Genomic DNA, 22,179 nt, shown 5'->3' with positions numbered 1-22,179 from the left:
ATGGATCTCTGAGTCAGCTAGGTATTGTGCTGGTTTGAGCCAGGCTCGGCTGATCTTGCTGGGTTTGCTCATTCATCTGTGGAGCCAGCTGGGGGAAATGCTGGCAGGTTGATGGGAAATTGGCTGGTCTAGGATGGCCTCACTCACAGACATGGAAGTTGGCTGGCTGCTGACAGCCAGCCAACTTCCATGCTGCCAACCAACTTCCATGCTGCCAACCAACTTCCATGCTTGTGAGTGAGGCCATTCTAGACCAGCCAGTGGGTGTAGAAGACCAGCCAATGGGAACATCCTAGGCCTAGTGAGGCCATCCTAGACCAGCCAATGGGGGTGAAAGAACTTTATGTCTTCCATCCTCCCATGAAGGCTGGGCATGGTGACAGAGAGGGAGGAGAGAGAGAGGGCAAGCGAGTGAGCACAGGAACACAAAGGGCTCTTTAAAAAGTGATATATGTTAGTTGTACATTTTTTGCAGTCCATGTGATATTTTGATACCTGCATACAATGTGTAATGACCAAGTCAGGGAAATTGGGATTTCCATCACCTCACATGTTTATCTTTTCTTTGTGTTGGGAACATTATAAATCTTCTAGCTATTTTGAAATATGCAGTAAATTGTCATATAATTCGAATTTTATTACTGTACTATCAAATACTAGATTTTATTTTTTCTGACTATGTTTTTGTACACCTTCACCAGTTTTTCTTTATCTGCCCCTCTCCTTCCCTTCCCAGCCCCTGTTAACCACCGTTCTACTCTCTACCTCTGTGAGATCTACTTCTTTAGTCTCATGTGGGTGAGAACATGTGATGTTTTTCTTTCTGTGCCTGACTTATTTCACTTAACATAATGACCTCCAGTTCTATCCATGTGGCTGCAAATGATAGAATTGTATTCCTTTTTATGGCTGAATAATACTCCATTGTGTATACATACCACATTTTCTTTATCCATTCATCCAGGTATGGGCTCTTAGGTTGATTCCACATCTTGGCTGTTGTGAATAGCGTGGCAGTAAACATGGGAGTGCAACTATCTCTTTGGTATAACGATTTCCCTTCTTTTGGCTAAACACCTAGCAGTGCAAGGCTCTTGAGACCTAGATTGGGAACTGGCATGGCATCACCTCTGTTGCATTCTGCTGGCCAAGGAGAGTCACAAGACCAGCTGAAGCAATAAACATCTTCCAAACTAGAGTTTAGAACAATATCTAAGGCCATCTTGATGGGTGTGTGACCAAGGTCCCATGCTCGGTTTGAAGCTCCCCTGTTGTGGGCTTGAAATTCTTAATAATGTTGAGTGAAGGCCCTCCATTTTCATTTGCATTGGGCTCTGCCAATTAGATAGTTTGTCCTGACAGTACAACACCCCAAATACTGTTAAAGAAAGTGGCTTGAAATGAGAGAACTGAAAAAATAATGTGTTTATTTCAGGGCCTATCAGGGAAGGAATGATACCCTTATGGTAACATCCTAGAAGAAGAGCTGTATTGTCCAAGTCCCAGAGAATAAGGGAGAAAGTGTAGACTTCCAGAAGGGTTTTAGAGACAGTCTAGGTTTTGAGACACTCAAAGCAACAGAAGTGAATGATCCCCCCTGCAAACAAATCCCTTCCCCAAGAGAAAGGAGTTTTCGTGATCTTTTCAAGACCACCTAAGGAATTGGGCAGTTGTTGTTTTTAATAAACTTTAAATTTTATAACAGTTTTAAATGTACAGAAAAGTTTTAAAGATACTACAGGGAAGTCCCATAAACTCTGCGCCTAGTATCCCCTATTATTAACATCTTACATTCGTATGGCACATTTTTTACAATTAATGACCCATTAACTATTGACCCATTATTGTTAACCTAAATTCACCGTTTGTTCAGATTCCCCTGGTTTTTCCCTAATGCCCTCTTCTTGCCATTCAGGGTCCCACATGACATTTAGTCATCGTGGCTCCTAAGGCTCCTCAGCCCCGGCTGTCAGTCACTGTCCTTATTTTTATGGCACTTTGGAGGACTGGTCAGGTGCCTTGTAGGATGTCCCTCTACTGGGGTAGGTCTGATATCTTCCTCATGATGAGTCTGGGGCTGTGGGTGTTGAGGAGGAAGACCACAGGGATGAAGTGCCATTTTCATTGTGCCACAGCCAGGGTCCCCGCTGCCAACATGATGTTTCCCTGTTGTGATGCTGACCTCGAGCACCTGGCCACGGTCATTTTCTGCTTCTCTTGGGAAACTTTTGACCCACAGGGGTTCTGCTTTTCTCTGCCAAAAGTATCTGGTGCCTGCCTCATCTCTCTGCTGCTGCATGCGTTTCCTTTCGTTGTAACCTCTGCCCCCTGCCCCCAGGAGTTTCCCCACTCACCCCACTTACGTTTCCTGTGCTTCAGGGTGCAATTAGTGTTTCCAGAGCAGAGTTAACCTAGGCCCTTATCAGAGCTGCTTTGTGAGACCAAGTTCATTATAGTCTTTACCCAAACCAGAACTTTATTGGAGACGTAAATTACTTTTATTTTCATTGAAAATATTTGAGATGAACTACATTAGAATCCTCACTGGGAAAATAGACCCTGGACCTATAATCAGAGGAGAGGTGCTACCAAAAAAAAAAAAAAAAAAAAAAAAAAAAAAGAACCGTAGGGTAGACTTTTGCACTGACACCTATTTTATATTTCATTATTTGCCCTGTACTATTTCATCAACTTTCATCTCCTCTCCTGGTATTTATTGGCAGATGGGCATAGCTTTCTCCCCCTCAGAGAACCTTCGAAAGAGTGAAGCACATGGCAGATTCTCTCCCAGTGAGCAGAAGGCCAGCGGATGCTCAGTGCTGAAAGACAGATAGCCTTGCGTCCTCACATGTAGGGGAGAAATATTTCCAAGGTAAATAGACTAATAATTTTTAAGATAGAATTTTTGCAGGTTGCTTTTGCATAGTGAGGTTAAAAATGTCTCAAACAGACGGGAAGGATAGAGGATACCAATTTTTCACCCTGGACCTCTGTCAGTCCCTTGCCTTCTGTTGATGTACTGTGGCCTCCCAAGTATGTTTGACATCCTTGTAAATTCATTCTTCCTTCCTGGTCTGTTCGAGATCCCTCCAAAGTCAGGAGACACTGGTGATGTGGCTGCATCTTTCTCTGTCTCTGTGCAGCCAGGTGAGGAACAAAAAGCGCAGGGTGTCTGTCCATCCCTGCCTACCAACGAGTCTTTTGGGCCAAACATGCCCTTTTGTCCTCATATTTCATCTCTCTCTTCTCCCAGGTACAGAGGACAAATGAATATAGAAGGGTCTTCCTGACTTGCTTGGTTTCTCCCTTTGAAGAGCTTTCGCCTTGAGAGCCAATTCCTCTCCTCTGCACGAGGGGCCATTTTCTTTTATCCTTTTTTTTGTTTGTTTTTTGTTTTTTGAGACAGAGTCTCACTGTGTTGCCCACTCTGGAGTGCAGTGATGCAATCTATAGGCATGCACCACCATGCTTGGCTAGTTTTTTGCATTTGTTTTTTTTTTCAGAGGTGGGGTTGCACCATGTCGTCCAGTCTGGTCTCTAACTCTTGGGCTCAAGTGATCCCCCTTCCCAAAGTGCCGGGATTGCAGGCATGAACCACCCACCATGCCTGGCTTAGGGCCATTTTCTTATGAGCCCTTTGCCTTCAAGTGGATGACAAAGATGTTTTTGGTGGAAAAAAGTCAACTCCTGCCCTTCTCTGAAGTCCATGCTATTGACAACTTTAATAATAAAAGTCAAAGTTTATGCTCTTTTTCTCCCCCATCCCAGTTTAAGACAAGAAGAAAAAGATTTTTTCCCTCTTTTTTTCTTCCTTTTAAAATTGAGGGAGAAGTTATGAGCATAACAAAACTCTCATCTAGAAAATGTTCCCGAACCTGCAATTACTGGAGTGTGGCCACCTCATCCGGAACTCCAGGACACATTTCCACATAATGTCCCTTTTAAAGGTTATTATCCACATCATGCCATTTCTGTTCCCCTCATCTTTTCCCACTCTCATTTCTTAGAGGCTACCTAAGGTTTCTCACCCAGAAAGAACCTTCATAATAATGAACTATACCTAAAAGCCTTTCCTAGTTAGGCGACCATTCGGGGAAGAAAATGGATAGAGTGGGAGAAGTACTTTTGAGATGAGATAGACTAATGATTTTTCAAAGTAGATTTTTAGAAGGTTATTTTTCATGGTAGTCCTAAAAATTTCCTAAGAGGATAGCAGGGCTGTGGGATGCTGGTTTTCTCCACAGACCTGTCCCTGTCTTACCTTTTGCTTGTGAGCTTTTTATTTTGAGACAGGGTCTCGCTCTGTCACCCAGGCTGGAGTGCAGTGGTGTGATCTCAGTTCACTACAACCTCTGCCTCCCAGGTTCAAGTGATTCTCCTGCCTCAGCCTCCCAAGTAGCTGGAATTACAGGTGCCCTCCACCACGCCCAGCTAATTTTTCTATTTTTAGTAGAGACGGGGTTTCACCATGTTGGCCAGGCTGGTCTCGAGCTCTTGACCTCAGGTGATGCATCCCAAGTGTTGGGATTATGGGCGTGAGCCGCTGTGAGCTTTGTCGGCTGAGTTTTGGGAGCTCATGGAAGTTATTCTCCTTTGAGGGCTGTCAGGGCTATCTCCATGCTTGGGATATTTGTGAGGTGCTCCCCCCATGAAGATGTCTTTATTGATGATAAATGCTCATCCCAAACCGCAGCCCGCAGCCATCCTTGGATGTACAGCTTGTAGTGCTATAGTGCCCGGAGCTGGGAGGAAGTGGTGACTGCCAGGCCTGACGTCTTCTGACTGATTTGTCTAAGCTCGGCCAGTCCCTGCCCTGCTTCCTTTTCCACCTCCCTAAAGTTGGATGGCCAGATTTTGCAAATAAAAATACAGAACTCCCAGAATACATAATATTTTTTAGCATAAGTATGCCCTGAACATTGCATAAGTATAAGACATACTTATGCTAAAAATGATTTGTTGTTCACCTGAAATTCATATGGAACCAGGCATCCGTATTTTATCTGCCAACCCTTCCCTAAGGCAAAGTGGTAGAGGCCTCGGACCCTCATCCTTTCTGGCATATTCCTCTCTGGGGGCCTTCATCTGCTTGAAAATTTCCCAAATCTGAATTTTTCTTCTTAATCCTGATCAGTTTGGGTACTCCTGTTCATCCCTGCTCAGTCGGCCTGGGGCCCTTCTCACAGCTGGGTTGATTTCTGGGCCTTCCATTTTTCAAACACTAAACTGCTTGCCTCCGAAGAGCTGGGAAGTGTCCTGACCCCCCAGTTTCCTCTGGAATCAGTGCATCTTGATTTCTCTCTTTTCCTCTCTGCTTCTCATGTGGTCTCTGCCCACCCCTCCACCCGGGGCTGCTTGGCTTAGGTAAGGCCTGGCCTTTTCAAGACCTGGGGCACTTTAGCCAAACACCCTGACCAGAGGAGAGGAGCAGCCAGTCGCCTAGATTGTCCAACCTTGACTTCGCCACAAAGGAAAGGCCACATTTGCTTTCATTGTTTTCAAAGCTAATACGTGGAAGAAGAAGGGTTAACTTGCTTTTCTCTTTGAAATTCGTGAGGGAGACAGCATCAAAGCTGTACCCTTCTGGCTTAGAAAATACACCCAGAAGCTATAATGAGCACCGAGATGAGATCTTATATACAGGGTACATTTCTACGCTAAAACTATTTTAAATTTTATTATCCACCTCATGCTATTTCATCTCCTCTCGTCCTCTCCCCGTTGTATCTATTAGAGCCTGGGTATGGATTTCTTTCCCTGAGATAAGTTTCATAATCATGAAGCATACTTGACAGTCACACACACAGCAGATGCAGGGCCGCAAGAGGTTCAGCAAGGAAAATGGTAGCTTTGTTTTCCTCTCTATGAGAGAAGTATCGGAATATCGGAGGTAAAATGGACGAATACGTTTCCCCAAATAGAAGTTTCAAAGGTTGTTTTTGCATAGAGAAGTTGAAGACTCCATGAAGTGATAGAAAGCATGTGGATATGACAATTATTTTTCTTTTGCTCCCCTTACCCAGCATCCTTTGGGGTACAGGCTCACTTCCCATTTTTCTTCCCCTTTCTCCACATTGACTTTTTTTTTTTTTTTTAATAAATTTTTATGATGGCCTGAGTGAGAAAACCAAACCAAACCCACTCCCAGCGCTTCCAGCCCTCAGGTTTTGTTGGATGTTCATGCAATTTTCTCATTATTTTTCTGTCAGTGTTCACAGAAACAGTGTAAACTACTTGATTTCAAAACCATTATGTTAGTTTACTGCATGATCATTTAAGCTGTGTATTCTTTTGTGATTTGAATTTAGTCATAACATATTTTAAAAGATAAGCCAAGAAGATTTCTCGAATACATTTTTGATGACAACTGCTTATGGTTCATGTTTCCCCCCTTCTTTCATCCTTTCTTATTTGACTTTCATTTTACATCCTTGATTTAGTTATTCTTTCTTTCTGTAAGCATTTTTTTTTTTTTTTTTTTTTTGAGATGGAGTCTCGCTCTGTCACCCAGGCTGGAGTGTAGTGGCATGACCTTGGCTCACTGCAACCTTTTCCTCCTGGGTTCAAGCGATTCTCCTGCCTCAGCCTCCCGAGTAGCTGGGATTACAGGTGTGCACCACCACACCTGGCTAGTTTTTGTATTTTTAGTAGAGACAGCATTTCACCATGTTGGCCAGGCTGGTCTTGAACTCCTGACCTCAGGCGATCCGCCCGCCTTGGCCTCTCAGAGTGCTGGGATTACAGGCATAAGCCACCACGCCCGGCCATCTGTAAGCATTTTAAGCAGACCTTGTGACTTCTATTGAGAGAAGATTCTGGGGCAGCACAGTCTTACTTCTCCAGTTTTGCCTCACTCAAGAAAATACCCAGGTAGACAGCCCTGTGCTATGGTGAACCGGTTCCTCCAGCCCCCACCCCTGCCCAAGACCACCCCTAGGGGAGGATTCAGGGAAGTGCAAGCCTGGAAGACTAAAGATTACCTTTTCTCCCCTTGGGGAAGGTTTGTGTATTTTTTATTCTGTTCTTCTCATCACTACCTCCACCCACCCCCCACAGCCCCCCAGCTGCTGTCTATCCTCTGTGCGGAATTGTGTGTCTGCTACAAGATTCCCCTCCTGCGGCATTCTCCACCCCTTCTCCAGTTGGAATTTTCTGGATGCGTGACATTGTTTACACTCTTCTCCGGACAAGAGTTAAAGGCTACCTCCCATTTTCTGTCAGATCATAGATGTCCTTTCCTACATTGCTTTAGAATTGCCAAAGAGACTCCTTTTGTGAGTGGTAGAGTAGAATTCTTCAGGAAAGATGTAAAGGCTTTTTCTACACCTCAGAAATGGACTTTCTAGGCAGTTCTAATAATACCTCAATTGCTGCTCTTTTAAAAACATCTAGAAATGAGATTTACTGATTGATTTGATTGGTTTGAAAATTATTTCTAGGGGCCGGGCGCGGTGGCTCTCGCCTGTAATCCCAGCACTTTGGGAGGCTGAGGCGGGCGGATCACGAGGTCAGGAGATCGAGACCATCCTGGCTAACACGGTAAAACCCTGTCTCTACTAAAAATACAAAAAAATTAGCCGGGCGCAGTGGTTCACGCTTGTAATCCCAGCATCTTTGGGAGGCCGAGGCGGGCGGATCACACGGTCAGGAGATCGAGACTACGGTGAAACCCCGTCTCTACTAAAAATACAAAAAAATTAGCCGGGCTTGGTGGTGGGCGCCTGTAATCCCAGCTACTCCGGAGGCTGAGGCAGGAGAATGGCGTGAACCCGGGAGGTGGAGCTTGCAGTGAGCCGAAGTTGCGCCACTGCACTCCAGCCTGGGTGACAGAGCGAGACTCCGTCTCAAAAAAAAAAAAAAAAAAAAAAAAAATAAATAAATAAATAAAATATTTCTAGGGAAATACTCTTCCTTTTTTATTCCCTCTCTTTCCTAAATGTTGCTGTTGTCGTCCTACCTGTATTTTCAGGTGAGCTTTTGGGTTTGTGTGTAACTGAGCTTGTAAATTTTTAATGCATTTTAACCAGACTGATGAAATGTACAGGAAGATAGGGATGCTACTGTGTGTCTAGGAGATAGTTTCTGAGGTAAAAAAGAAAAAAAGTCCTATAATTTAAGTTTTATATTATAAAATAATTTCTACAGCTGGTGTGAGGACAAAAGAGCACAGTAGATACTCTTGATTTCAATTTTCGCATTACATATTTCAGAAGGTATTTTCACTAATTATATTTTTTTCTCCTCATATATCCTTTTGCTGTCTAAATTTTAGATACACACTTGTGGTCTGGGCACAAATATTAACGATTGATTTTAAATATGACTTTCCACTAAATATTGTTTAGAAAAAGAAAAATCTCTAAATGGGAAATCTTAAATTGATTACCTTTTATCAAAGAAATAAGAGAAATGAGTACCACTAAGAAAAGTAATTTCTGAGATAAAATGTATGATTGCTTTAGAAGAGGCAAACTTTCAAAAAATTGCACTAGGAAAGAGAAATACCCTGGTACGGGTTGCTAGATTTTGATAAATGTGTTTTTCTGCTCTTTCGATGAGTCCTTCAGCCACATCTCTCTGAGGAACCAGGGCTGAGGCTTCATCACCAAGTCAACCCTCCTTAGACGGTTTTGTGAGGTGGCATTTTAGCGATTCCTCAGGCTGGTCACTTCAGACTCTCAAAGCAGATGAAGCGCCCTGGTAGTGTGGAGATGGGATGATTCATAACCCATCTCCTCTGTGGCATTTACCACAGTACTAATCATTGTGTAATTCTGTCCTTTTTTTTTTTTTTTTTATCTTCAGCTATGTGTATACTACAACAAGTACATAGAATAGAGCTTCTTAATTATCAGCAATAAACCTGTATTTAACTCTAGGGCAAGGCAGGGCAGGGGATGAGGGAGACCTGTATTCTTTCTCCTTGTCTTATTTACTTTCCCTCTTACTGGAATCTCTTCTTTTGAATTCAGCACATAACTAAGGTTTTAAGTGACTGAAATATTTTAACTGGATTTTTTCCCCCCACTAACATAGTTTAGGAAAATTCCTCTGAGGCTGAAGTTATCAACGCAGCTGCCTTTCATTGAAAAAATAGAAAAGCAAAGAAAACTGCTCAGACAGGTACTTTTCGAGGTAAAAGGTTGACCTAATCACGTTGAAGAGGTCGAATAGCTAAGTGTTATGTGAGGATGGTGATGTAATTCTCTGAAATCAAGAAGATGGGAGTTATTTCTTCTTTTTACCCTTTGCACTTGTGTTACTCTGCCATGAGTAGATGGAGGGAGGTGGAAGGAGGCGCCCTTGGTGTTTCTTGTGCCCCGTCTCTCTGTCACAAATCACCTCAAAATGTTTTCCCAAGGAGAAACAAAATGGCAGCCTGAACTCTAGGACTCCCTCATCTACTCACTCCCTCCTTGTTTCTCTGACTAGAACTAATGGCTCTGTACCATCATTTTTCCTGTCAGAATTAATAGGGAGATATTCTTTTCCTAAAGCCATTAGTTAAGTAATATTGCTTACAGAATTGCTGAAACAGGATAACATCTCCTTCCCCAGGGTGTAAATCTTAAGAAATGATAAGGCAATTGCTTAAACACATCAATTATATCCCAAAGCCTGAACTTTTCTCTCTACAATTTTCATTTAGAGTTAAGAAAGTTTGAAATTAATGATCCATAAAGTAGATTCTCCTGATTCAATTTTGGCACTGAAGAATGCAAATAATATTAACAATTTTTTTCCTTCATTTAGTTTTCTTTCTTCCTCACAATTTATCCTCTCTTTATTTTAGAGCATTCTCTTCTTGTCTGGGCATGATTAAAGTTTTGACTTACCAAAAGATTTTAAGCATACTTTCCCCACTAAAAATGTTTTTTTGGAGAAAATGGTAAGTGAAGTGTTCTTCAACTGATTGCCTTTCATCAAAGAAAGAGAAGACGAATGAGAACCATAGAGAAAAGTGGTTTCTGGGAAAAAAAAAAAGAGATTTAAAATTATTACTCAGAGAGGCAAAGTTTCAAAAAAAATAGGATAGTACAGAAATACTCTAGATTTGGCTAGAGGTGGAAAAAATATATTTTTCTCTTACTTTCATGAATCTCTCAGTTTTTCTGTGCCTGAAAAACTAAATTTTAGTTACTGGTGTGTGAAGATTTATCTCTGTCTTTCAGCAACCTGTTCTGATCTTCTGGTAAGAGGACTGACTTGACTTTTAGTTTTGCCTGAGCATATTCAGGTATAATACACTTTGGGGGTTTTCCTCATTATTTTGAGTCTGAATTTTAGAACCAATATGATTATGTGCCTTTTATTTTTCTTTCCAACTGATAACGCAATATCATGTTTGTTGCAAAAAAGAAAGCAGCATTGACTTATCCAAGGAAAGCCTGACAACTTCCAGCCGCACTGCCCCTGAGGCCACCAGAGTTAGGTTGGCACACATCCTTCTACATCTTTCTCCACTCACATACAAATACAGACAGACACCTTTTGTTGTTGTTTTTTACACAAAGGCTCATACCAGATGTAATCGGCAATTCTTTTCTTCTTAATATGTTTTGTACACAACTCTAGGCCGATATGTATATAGATTGTTTTAATAGTGGCATACAATCCCCTAGTTTGGATGTACTACTATTTATCTATTCATCCCTTCCTTTATTGGTGGATGTTTATGTTGATGCCTATTGTTTTTCCTACCACAACTATTGCTGCAGTACACATTCTTGCCTGATTTCCCAAAGAGCGATTGCTGGATCAATAGTTTTATACTTATTTATTTCACCTTATAAGATATCACCAAATTACTTTTCAAAAACAGATTTACTCTCCCATCAATATTTTTAAGAGTATTTTTAAAAAGAAACTTTGTTTCAGCAAGAGAGCAAAGCCACGGTGAAGCTTTGCTATCAGAGTGGGTGGCGCATGTGAGTTTCTTAAATAACAAGAGGTCACCACCAACCGGCCTCTCATTAGCAAATTCAGGCCACAGATGTATTGGGTAGCACAATGCTACTGTCGTTTTGAAAATTAATTAGTTATGAATGTTTGAAAGCATGTGAAATACAGATTTCGATTTTTCTCCTGAAAAACAAACAGATCTGGTGAGCTGGACCCTCCGGCCTTCATTGTCTCAGTTGGCTGGAGTTAGGGGTCAGCCACCCCTGGGGCCTGGGCTTGCTGTTTGGCCATCCCCAGGCAGGCACCCGAATTAGCGATTTGTCTGGCTCCTGTAGCATTTGAGTTTGTGATCTTTGCTTTAAATTAGGGTTTCTCAACCTGGGCACTGCTGACATTTGGCGACACTCCATTCTTTGTTGCAGTGTGGGATGTGTAGCAGGGTCGCTGGTCTCCACCCACAACATGCCAGGAGCATCCCCTCCACTCCGAGTCAGGACCACCCAAAATTTGTCCAGACATCACCCTTGCTTCAGAACCACTGGTTTTTAACAAACCCACAAAACGCATTTTCCTCAGTCAATTTTGAGATAAACTTTTCAAAGACTGTTCCTGGGCAGTTTTCATTATTTCATTTGATGAAGGAACACTGTTGAATTCTGTACACGACCAAGCTTTAAAGTCACTGAAATGTTTCAAACCAGCCCCATTCACTGAGTTTGGAGAAAGTATCTGAGAGGAAAAAGTGATCAAAACATGTTCCTTTCATCTCAGGAACAGAAATGGAGAGATGACAGCGATTACAGATGGTTTCTGAAGTAAAACCTTTACCCAATTACACACACATAAAAGATACAATTTCTAAATACTGTATGAAGAGGGTTGAATACATCTCTGGCACAAAGGTAGACATTGGCTTTGTTCACTTTGGTTTTCTTCTGTGGTTTCTTTTGTTTGTTCCTCACGAGCCTGGGCGAGCTCACCTCTCCCTCCTCAGTCTCCCTCCTTGGGCTCACATAATCCTCCTCTGAAAGTATTTCTGAGGTATTTGGAGCCAGCAAGAGGCCGGGGATGGGTCTGGGGGTCTCTCCAGAGCCCTCTTCTCTCTCTGTGCCTTCACTCTCCTTCTCTGACAGGACTTCCGACATCTTTTCTCATTAGAATTAATGGAGAAGTATTCTTTCCCCAAAGCTATTAAGTCATAGTGCTCTGAAATTGCTGAAACAGAATAATTTCTCCTTCATTCTAGGGTGTAAATCTTGAGGAAAGATGAGAAACTGTTTCAGGTATATCGATAATGTCCCAGGGAAGAGACCCGCATAGACAATTTTCATTTAGCAACAAGAAACTTTTAAAAGAATGATACACAAAGTAGATCAGCCAGTTTCTGTTTTGCCTTTCAATCTTTCAAATGGCATTTTCTTTTTTATTGTCTTTTTTCCTTCTCCAATTTCATAATCCTATTTTCACTCTGTGTTTTAAGGGTACACTCTTGATGTCTGGACATGACAGAATTTTTAAAGCAAAATTTTAAACACCGCTTTGCACTGAATTCAGGATTTCTGCGAGGGAAGGGTGGTTATCTTGATTGCCTTTCATCAAAGAAATAGAAAAGAGATGAGAATTACTAAGAAAAATGGTTGTTGAAATAAAAGATTTGTTTATGATTACTTAGAGGCAAACTTTCAAAAGATTGCATTAGGATAGTGCAGAAATACCCAAGGTTGTACTTGATAAATCCATCTTTCTGGTCCTCTCCCACAACCCTCCCTGCCTGTGCAGCTGAAGTCGGGGCTGCTTCTCACTGCTCACCGCCCACTGACTTCTGATTATTTTTTGATTGGCATTGACATCCAACATCTCCCATTCTCTCTGCCTGAGAGGAATAAAACCTCTTTCTTCCATCATTTTTAGCCATTTTTTTTTTCGTAAAGAGGCGTCATAAACAAAAAATGTAATAGGATTGCAGAAACAAATGAATTTACTGTCAAAGAAACTTTAGCATAACGTCAGGTATGCAACAGAGACTTAAAGAAAATTGGTTGAATAATTACATGAATAGATGATTCAGACTTAGAAAGCCATCCAGGACAGGGGCGATGTCAGATGATTTACTGTGCGCATGGTTTTGCTGTTTTCCATAGATATAGATTGGGTTGGGGTCCTATTTCATGGCCACCTAGCACCTTTGTGCTTTTTCTTTCATGCTATTTACTACATTTGCTTGGTGAATTTTTTATATAATTATTTGCTTACTGAATTTCTCCCCCATTGAACTATAATTATCATGTGGGTGTGTCTGCCTCGTTTTCCAGGGAACAAATGCCCTGTGTTTAGCATAATTCTTGGCACGGTTGTTGGTTGTGCTTGGTGCTCAGTAAATATTTAGGCTCAGTAACATAGGCTCGAAAACAGGCTTAAAAATATTTGAATAAATAATTGTCCACAAAGTGATTACTTTTAGAGATCTGCCCAGCTTTCTTTAAGTAATTGCTAGCACCTTGTGGATCTTTTAATTCCAGGGATGCTTCTAAACAATTTAATCACGGATCAATTAATAGCCTAGGAAATTACTCCTATGTTCGTGTTTATATTTGCAGCTTGCTTAGAAGGTTGATTTTGTAGACTCATTTTTAGCCCTTTTTTAAAATAATAATTCAGTCTTTGGAATCCACATTCATGGAGTTTTGGTGTATTGGGACAAACTAAAAGAAATATGTCAAATTACTTACATTTTTAGTTAATGATATTTGAGCAATGCGTTTATAGCGTTTTAATAAGGCCTAGACATTAGGCAGCTGGAAGAAGGTTTGGCATTAAAGATGTCTACAGTTATATTGTAAGTTGCCTCATGTTGTTTATTTATTTCATTTTCTTTCTAAGTATTTTACAGTTTCCTGTAGCCTTTTCAAGATGGCCACACTTAAAATTGCTGTAACACTTTAAGTGGCCTCTTCCTCTAAATGTAGTCTGGCAATTATTTCTGAGGGAAATTATTAAAAACGCAGCCTTTAATCAGGGAAAGAACAGCACGGCACAGAGAGCTGTGATGAGAGATGGTCTCTCTAATAAGAGTCACATAATTGTGTAAGAGCGATTGAATTTCTGAAGATTGCATTAAGACAGTGGAGTTTGTAGTTTCTGAAGATGTAGGAAGTGATTCATATAGTGTGATGCTGAAGCCTCAACGGAATCACATTCTGTGATTTAAAATTTGGCCAGGGAACTACTTACTTTTTGAAAAGGCCCATTCATTTAAAAGCAAGTTAGTGTCCTTCCTCAATAATCCAAATCAGTTTAACACACTTCAGTGACATTATTTGAGCATTTTTCACAATTATTAAAGATAATTCACTTTTCTCTGTAGACTGTAGGGTCAAAAACAAATTAGATCAGTGGATTTTCTTCCTTTACTTTCATAGATGAGTCAGAAGTTATTGGTCAAATGTGCACATGACCTTTCTGCTTAAGCTTAAAAACCAAAACAACCTGTTGGGAAGACATTTGGCCAATCTGATTATTTTCTCTACACGAATTGGTTTTACTTCTTCATTGAATTGAATGAATTGCATGGTTGTTTTGTCACTGTGGGGACAGAGCTTAATTCACTTAGAGTGAGCATTTGTGCTTGGTGAACGATGAGGCTAAGGAAATGCATATCATCACCATTAATTTTTGGTAATTTTTCATGGGTGAGAATGAAAACGTATCTTGAATCCACCCCTTTTTTCCCTGTCTACTTCTGGTGCCCTAGTCAAGCCATCTCATCTGGCTCCTAGATTATCCTAGTAAGCTTGTAACTGGTTTTCCCACCTCTACTCACCTCTCTCCCAAGTTTGGCTTCAAAATTTAAACTTCTTACCACAGTCACTTGTACCCCACAAGATCTGAGTCCCTGTTGACTTCCCTGCCATCATCTTGCCCCTGCCCCTTCATTCACGACTGTCCTTCCACATTGGCCCCCCATGGGTCTCTTGCTCCCCCAAGCTGCTTTCCCCTTTAAGGTCTCTGTATTGCTCCTTCTTTTGTCTAGAACATCCTTTGTGGACTTGTTCTTTCTCACTCTGAAGGTCTCATTTCTGATGTCGCCTTTCTGAGAAGTCTTCCTTGGCTATATAAAACAGTCGTCCCCAGCCACTCTTTGGATTAAGCCCCCTCGTTACTCTCTTTACTATCCCCTGCTTATCGTGACGCTGTAGTATGCTCCTCTCCATTTCTCATTAGTGTCTGGAATAGCCTCCTGTTAATCGTTACTGCCTGTAGTACTCTCATTTTCACTCTCGGTAATATCCCCGTCCTCGATTTATTTCCTTTGCGACCCCATCACAATAGGCGTCTGCTTCCTTGTCTTTGCTTCTCTTTCCCCATTACAGTAGAAGCTCTTGAGGGCCAGCGCCACCTTTGTTTTGTTCTTCTCAGACTCTTCAAGGTGGAGCATGGTGCCTGGGTCATTGAAGGGGCCCAGGATGTGGTTGTTGAACAGGTGAATGGAGTACCAAAAGCCTAGTTCTGTGCCATTAGATTACCCGAGTATACGGGAGGGTCAAGAAAAGATTTTGTGGAAGAAAAAAGCATTGCTATCTTTCCCAAACTGTGCACTTCTCTACGGATTTTCCAAGTTGATTTGCTCAGGATTAGCACACTTGGTAATCTAGTAACTTACCCCTTGAGATATAAGAAGTGGAACTGTTCTTTTGGTTTAAGATGGAGGATGGAACACATTTATTTACCTCGACTTTTCTCTAACAACCCACAAGAGGTTAGTAGTTAAAGGTGTTTGTAATGTATAAGCTCACAAGGAGAAACGACTTGGAGAAGAAATGATGCCACCAGTTTGAAAACTGGAGTGCAGAGTCTGAATGGGAACTGATGTAGCTGACCCCAAGGAGTGGAATCCTGATTTAACAGTGGGAAGACTCCCCACAACTCAGACATTCATGGTACCAGGTGTGGCTGAAAACAAGATTGATTGAAAGACTAAGAAGCAATCAGACTTCATTCCTACTCCGTTTCTACTTCTCAGAGCTTGGTAACTTCCCTCACCCTTGGAGAAGACTAGGGGTTTAGTCTCTGGACAGCATACAAAATGCTGAGGGACACTTGGCATAATTAGTGCAGCAGGGGAGTGAGGGGACTAGATTGAAAATGGGGTTTGAGCAAATGTGAATACTGCATATGAGCCCCCAGAATCTCTTCTCTAATTTTGACTCCAGAATGCTGGCAGCCTGGCTTCTATTTTCCAGTCAGGAGACCCGAGGACTCTTCTTGTAGAAGCTGACCAGTACACGTGGAGACCTGCAGATGGCTACCTCAGGGTTCCCACTTAAACAGGGCGACCACGTAACCTAACAGTAGGGCCCATGGTTGACCGATTGCACTTGTAAAGAACACCAAGTCAGCTTTTTTGTGCCCATTTCCTAAACATAAGCAGCTAAGATTGCTGTATTTCTCAGGAAAGCCACTAACCTAAAGAGAGAAATAAAAACAAACCAATGGAAACAAAGGAACTTGGAAGAGAGACTATGTAGTGGGAGACAAACTTCAACAACGACAACAACAACAACCCATTATGAACATTGCCTGGGTAAAAGAGAGGATGTTAGAGCCATGAAGTAAGAACAGGATGCTATAAAAAAAAGAACATGGGAAAGAACTCTTAGAAATTAAAAGCATAATAGCAGAAATAGAAACTCATTGGAATATAAAGTTGAGGAAATTCCCCCGAAAGTGAAACAAAAAGACCAAGAAATAGAACATCAGAGTGAAAAGATAAGAAAAATAGAAGATTATACCAGGAGATCCAATAACCCAATAAGGGCAGTTCTAGAAAGAGAGAAGACAAAACAGAAGGGAAAAACAATCAGAAATTACAAGTAAGTTCAAGAGTTATATTGTACAACATGGTAACTATAGTTAATAACAATGTTTTATATTCTTAAAAATTGCTGAGAGTATAAGTGTTCTTGCCAAAAAAAGATAAACCTATGGGCTAATACATATGTTATTAATAATAAGCTAATTTAGCCAACCTACAATGTGTATATATTTCAAAACAATGCATTGTACATGAGGAAGGAAAAGGGAATAAAGAAAAACAGAACCACATTTTTCTAAAACCTGAGGACATGATTCAGATTGAAAGAATTGATTGAGTGCCCAGACAATGAATGAAGATAGACCCAGGCTGTGGTGACACCAGAAATAAAGAAGAGCCTCGAGGATTCCAGAGAGTGACATACAAAAAGATTTCATCCAAAGGATCATGAATCATAAATTGTATTGTCTCCAGACTTTTCAACAACTAGAACACAATACAGCCATGTCTGCAACCCCAAAGGCAAGTGATTTCCAATTTCGAATGTCATACCCAGCCAAGCTGCCAATCACATCTAAAGAGTTATACTTCATGTACCCTTTCTCATGAAACTACTAGAAGTTTTGTGTTAGGAAAGCAGGAGTGTAAACCAAGAAAAAAGAAGTTGTAGAGGTTCAGGAACCAGGAAAGAGGTGAAGAGAATCAGCACAGTGGGGATGAAGGGAGACCCCAGGGGCACAGCCATGCTGTAGAGAAACGTGGTCCACTTGGAGCAAATCAGAAAGTTTCAAGGAAACATGTCTCACAGAATGAAATGAAACCTCAGACAATTGGAGAGGTGGTTGGAAAATGATTTTAGAAATAAGTCCATAGAAAACTAGCAAAATTCTTAAAAAGCAAAATCATCATTAATTCCAGGGAAAGCAGTTTTCGCAAGAAAGGCAACATAATCATAGTATACTACAAGATTCAGTGCTGACAGGTATTCTCCTAAACATAATAATATAAACATGGAATATTCGCCTAAACAAAAACAGGCCATAGGGGTTAGAGAACTGTTGAGAAGATAGAGAGGTGGAATGTGTGCTCGTGTGGGGGGTCATGAAGTTTGAAGAGGAGGGGAGCTGGAAGAAGAGGGAAACCCTCCTCTCTCCCCATGAGAAGTCACAACTCCTACTTCCACAAGATGTAGTTCTATAACAATGTTATTAGACATGAAGGAGATAAAAGTCAAAAGACTCCCAAATGAGAAAAGATGGATGGGTTGGCAGGGGTTGCTGTTTTTCTTAATACATAGTTAGGCTTGACTTTTCAGACTGCACATGTGTACCTTTCATCAAAATAAAAGCAAATCTAGAAGTGGGTCTAGTGCTTCTTCTCTAGTGACACAGTCATTTTAAGATATTTCTCTGCTCTCATATCATGATGGAACCTGCCCTCTCTGAAATTTTGTGATCCTTTTGACTGGTATGCCAGGTCATCTGTGCGGGTGAAGGATGCGGGAAAGACAGGTACGAGAAATGCTGTTTTGCGGATATTGTCAGGGCCCTTCTTTCCTTCCACAATCACAACAATAACCACTGCAACAAAACAACAGCATCACAAAAGCCAACCTCATCCCTTGCTGCCCAGCACTCTAGTGGGAATTAAGACATGATTTATTTCTAGGTTCCCACCGTACATCGAGTGAAACGTCTATTCTGACTACTTGGTAGCATGCCAGAGAATTCAAGCTGATCTAAAACTCACCTAAACAGATATGACCAGGAATACAACTCTGATGAGAAGAAGCAACATGAAATATAGATATATTTTATGATATGTATCATTCAGGGATTTTTCTACTTTGAGAATTGGTTTTGCCATTTCCTTCCTTCATAGAGTGGATATATTTTATTTGACCAAATGTGAATTGGTTGGAGATAAATTGAGTTCTTATACACACCCTGTGAGATGAGGGTTAATGAGCTCAGAGGTGATCATGAAGTCATGGACAACCTCCCAGGAAATTACTCTTTGCTAATTTTATAATTCCAGTTATATGTAAATGTGCCTCTCCGCTTTCAGGTCTGAATCTGCAAGAGGAGCCATCTCGTGCCACCTCAGAATCACCTCCTTGTTGTGGGAAGGAAGAGAAGAAGGAAGGTGACTGCAGACAAACCTCAGGAACCCTCTCTCTTGGTACAAGTTCAAGAACTGTCAGGGAAATGGACAAACGAACTGTGAAGGTGGGCATGATGATTTTGAGCTGCCTCTACCTATTCCTGGTCTAGATTTAGAGGCCTGCTTGTTCTTGCTGCTCTTGTTCAGTGTGGCAGAACTTGCTCGGATCACCTTATGAAGATTCGCAGCACAGAAAGCCCATTAAGACAAACAAATAACTCAAAACATTCTGTATCGAATGAGCAGCTTTGGTAGTGCAAACATTGGGATGATTTCTGATGATTTCTTTAAAAAAACCCAAGTATGTTATTACTGCACACCTGAATAGAGAGATGGCTGACAGATGCCACTGCAACATGAATTGCCCCCAGACAGATTGTGGGGCTGCGTGTTGAAAACCGCTAAAATACGTATCCAGACCACACTTGGAAAAACACTCATCTAGAAAAAAAAAAAAAAAAAAAACCCTTCAATACACAGTCCTATAAAATAGTGCATCTGCTTCATGAGCGGTAGTCACTTAAAAAAGGAAGCTGAGAACTGGTTAGATAATTGAGCGGTTTTGTTTTTCACAAAGCCAGATAAAAGCACAGGATCTCAGCAACCTATTTTGTATCAATCAGGAGCTTTATTTGAGTTAATGCACCAATTAGTTATTAATGGAAACTTATTGAGGGCGTCATATTGAAGTTCACGCTTGGTAAAGAATCATTAAGACCTCAAGACCTGTTTTCATCGAGGACCACGTTTCTGACCACATTTTTCTTTGTACCAATTAACCCCCCCCCCCATTTTTTTCCTTTGCACTTTGTTGCAGGATATTTCTCCATCTGCTGGTGAGCGTGGTGACTGTACTACTCACAGCACTGCTGCCACATCAGGATTATCTCTGCAATCTGACACCTGCCTGGCAGTGGTTAATGATGCGCCTCTACCCCCTGGCAAAGGTCTTGACCTTGGGTTGCTGGAGACTCAGCTGCTGGCCTCCCAGGATCCACTCTCAACAGATCCCAAACCATGCATTTTCTCAGATGCTCAAAGGCCTTCTTCCTTTGGGTCCAAAGGAACTTTTCCCCGCCATGACATTGCTACCTCTGTGGCTGTCGTTTGTATTTCTCTGCCAGGGAGAACAGATCACATATCCCAGGAAATTCACAGTGCTGAACCACAAGACCACAGCCAGACTGCAGGGAGGACTCTGACATCAGGCTCCCCAGACAGCAAAGCCACAGAAGAGGGCAGAGCACAGATCCTCTTGCCAGGGAGACCTTTATCTGGACAAAGAATTTCAGATTCAGTTCCACTGGGGTCAACTGAAAAAACTCATCTTGAAATACGAGCTTCAGGACCAAGTTCAGCTAGTTCACACCACAAGGAAGGGAGACACAAGACGTTTTTTCCTTCCAGAGGCCAGTATGGGTGTGGGGAAATGACTGTCCCCTGTCCCTCTTTAGGAGGTGATGGTAGGAAACGTCAGGTATCTGAATTAATCACTCGGAAAAATTCTGTGGTTCCTTCTAAGCCAGAGCAGCCCATAGAAATTCCTGAAGCCCCTTCTAAATCCCTCAAGAAGAGGAGTCTGGAAGGAATGAGAAAGCAAACTCGAGTAGAGTTCAGTGACACCAGCAGCGACGATGAAGACCGATTAGTTATAGAAATATGAAGCTTCCAGAGAAAGACGGTGTCTTTGGTCAAAGACTGTTGACGCTTCACAAGTAAATGTTGTCAGGCTGGCGGAAGAACTAAACTCTGTCTGTGAAACACCTACAGATTAGGAAAGCCATTTTGAGTAATTTACCAGCCAAGTCCAACCAACTTCTGACCCCCAACTCAGCCGCAGCATTCCCCAGCTCCCCTTGGGAGTGCTCTGCTCATCTTCAAATGGTGCCAGGCAGGGCAGAGATGGCAAGGAAGCAAACTCTGCAAATGGTCAATGTGCACAGTGACTGGGCCTTGACTCCCAGCCTCGTCTTCTGCACCTGTCCCCCACTGCCTCTCTGCAATCAAATGGCACTAACCAAGAAAGCCACAATCAACACATTTCTCCACAAGTGGACCCCACACAGTCGAGGCAACTGGCTTTCTCCATTAGTAAACTGAGGGTTTGCTTCCAAGATGGAGAGCATACTTGGGATAATTGGAGTAGCTTGACAAGGAGACGGGGTTGTGAACTGGGCACAGAGATACTTCTGTTCATTTTGGAGACAAAATTCAGATGCATTAAAAAACTGAAGCTTGTTCAGAGTAATTCACGTCCTCAGTGGAGTTGTAAATACATTTCAGAATGCCTATGATCTGGTGAAATGCTGATTACTTTTAAATGTTGCACAAATGATCAATGCTTATTTATGGTCAGATGATGCAAGTACATGCTCTTGTGCCTGGTACCTTTGCTGGTGCCTTTGCTGAGACTGTTGGTTTTTCTATGTTCTTGCAAAGGAACATTGTGTTAAAAGTTAATAGAACTCTCTGTAATGAGTCATTTTTTGAGAGGGAAAAATTCGCTTATTTTCCTCTGATTCTTTTTGTCATATTGTGCTCTGAGCAATTTCAATTAGAGGGTTACATTTTAGTAATCTGTACAGCTTAAACTGATGCCTGCTCATCGTGATGGGAGCCTTTAGATTTCCTTCAGAAGCTTCAAGGATACAAAACTAATTGGAGTTTTGATGCTGTTTTACATCTCAGTAATTTTATTTTCGGGGCTTAGTGTTACTTTGCTGTCAAATTAAATCAGCCTCTGTATTGTGCACGTCAGAACTGCACAGATAAAATTCCCCAATATTCCAAGCCGGTGCGCCCCTGTGCAGAAGAAAACAGCAGATCTACGTCAGCCAGCCCAGGGGGCAAAGCCTCAGATCCACTGCCTTCCTCTCCCCCTCCTTCCATGGGAGAGGAGAAACTTAAAGAGGTTTACATTGCTGCATTTCTATAAGATTTTATACTTGCTTTTGGGATGATTTTGTACAATTTGAAATTTGTAGCCGAGCTCTTTTGGTTTAACTTTGATTTAATGATGTTCATATGACATCTTGTACTTCAGAGACACAGCAGCAATGCAGAGCATCTCACACATATGAATACACTTTAGTCAGTCTGTGCCTGTGACTAAGTATGGTCAAATTTCAAGTATCTTCATGTGAATTTCCCAATTTTGGTGTTTTTCATAGAAAACTTCAATGCCAGACCAGCTTCCCTGGTTACTTAGCATATATTTGTGACCATTTCATATGCACTCATAAATATCCAAGGATTTCAGGCCCAGCCAAGAAAAACATAAGAAGGGAGGTAAAAAGGATGTT

General features: G+C 41.6%; 1 protein-coding gene across 1 annotated transcript in view; it reads left to right on the top strand.

The window, feature by feature from the left end:
- The window catches only part of LOC116463275 (zinc finger protein 831-like), a 104,041-nt gene extending 83,322 nt beyond the window's left edge, over nucleotides 1-20,719 (top strand). Inside the window, exons 5-6 of the mRNA XM_032146310.2 lie at nucleotides 18,782-18,942; nucleotides 19,695-20,719. Coding sequence (XP_032002201.1) covers nucleotides 18,782-18,942; nucleotides 19,695-20,540 — 1,007 coding nt within the window. The 3' untranslated portion in view covers nucleotides 20,541-20,719. The remainder of the gene's footprint in view (nucleotides 1-18,781; nucleotides 18,943-19,694) is intronic.
- The last annotated feature ends 1,460 nt before the right edge of the window (nucleotides 20,720-22,179 follow it).

Source organism: Hylobates moloch, unplaced genomic scaffold, assembly GCF_009828535.3.
Source record: "Hylobates moloch isolate HMO894 unplaced genomic scaffold, HMol_V3 SCAFFOLD_32, whole genome shotgun sequence".
Lineage (NCBI taxonomy): Eukaryota > Metazoa > Chordata > Mammalia > Primates > Hylobatidae > Hylobates > Hylobates moloch.
Note: the sequence above shows the minus strand (reverse complement) of the source record. Positions and strands in the feature narration are given on the sequence as shown.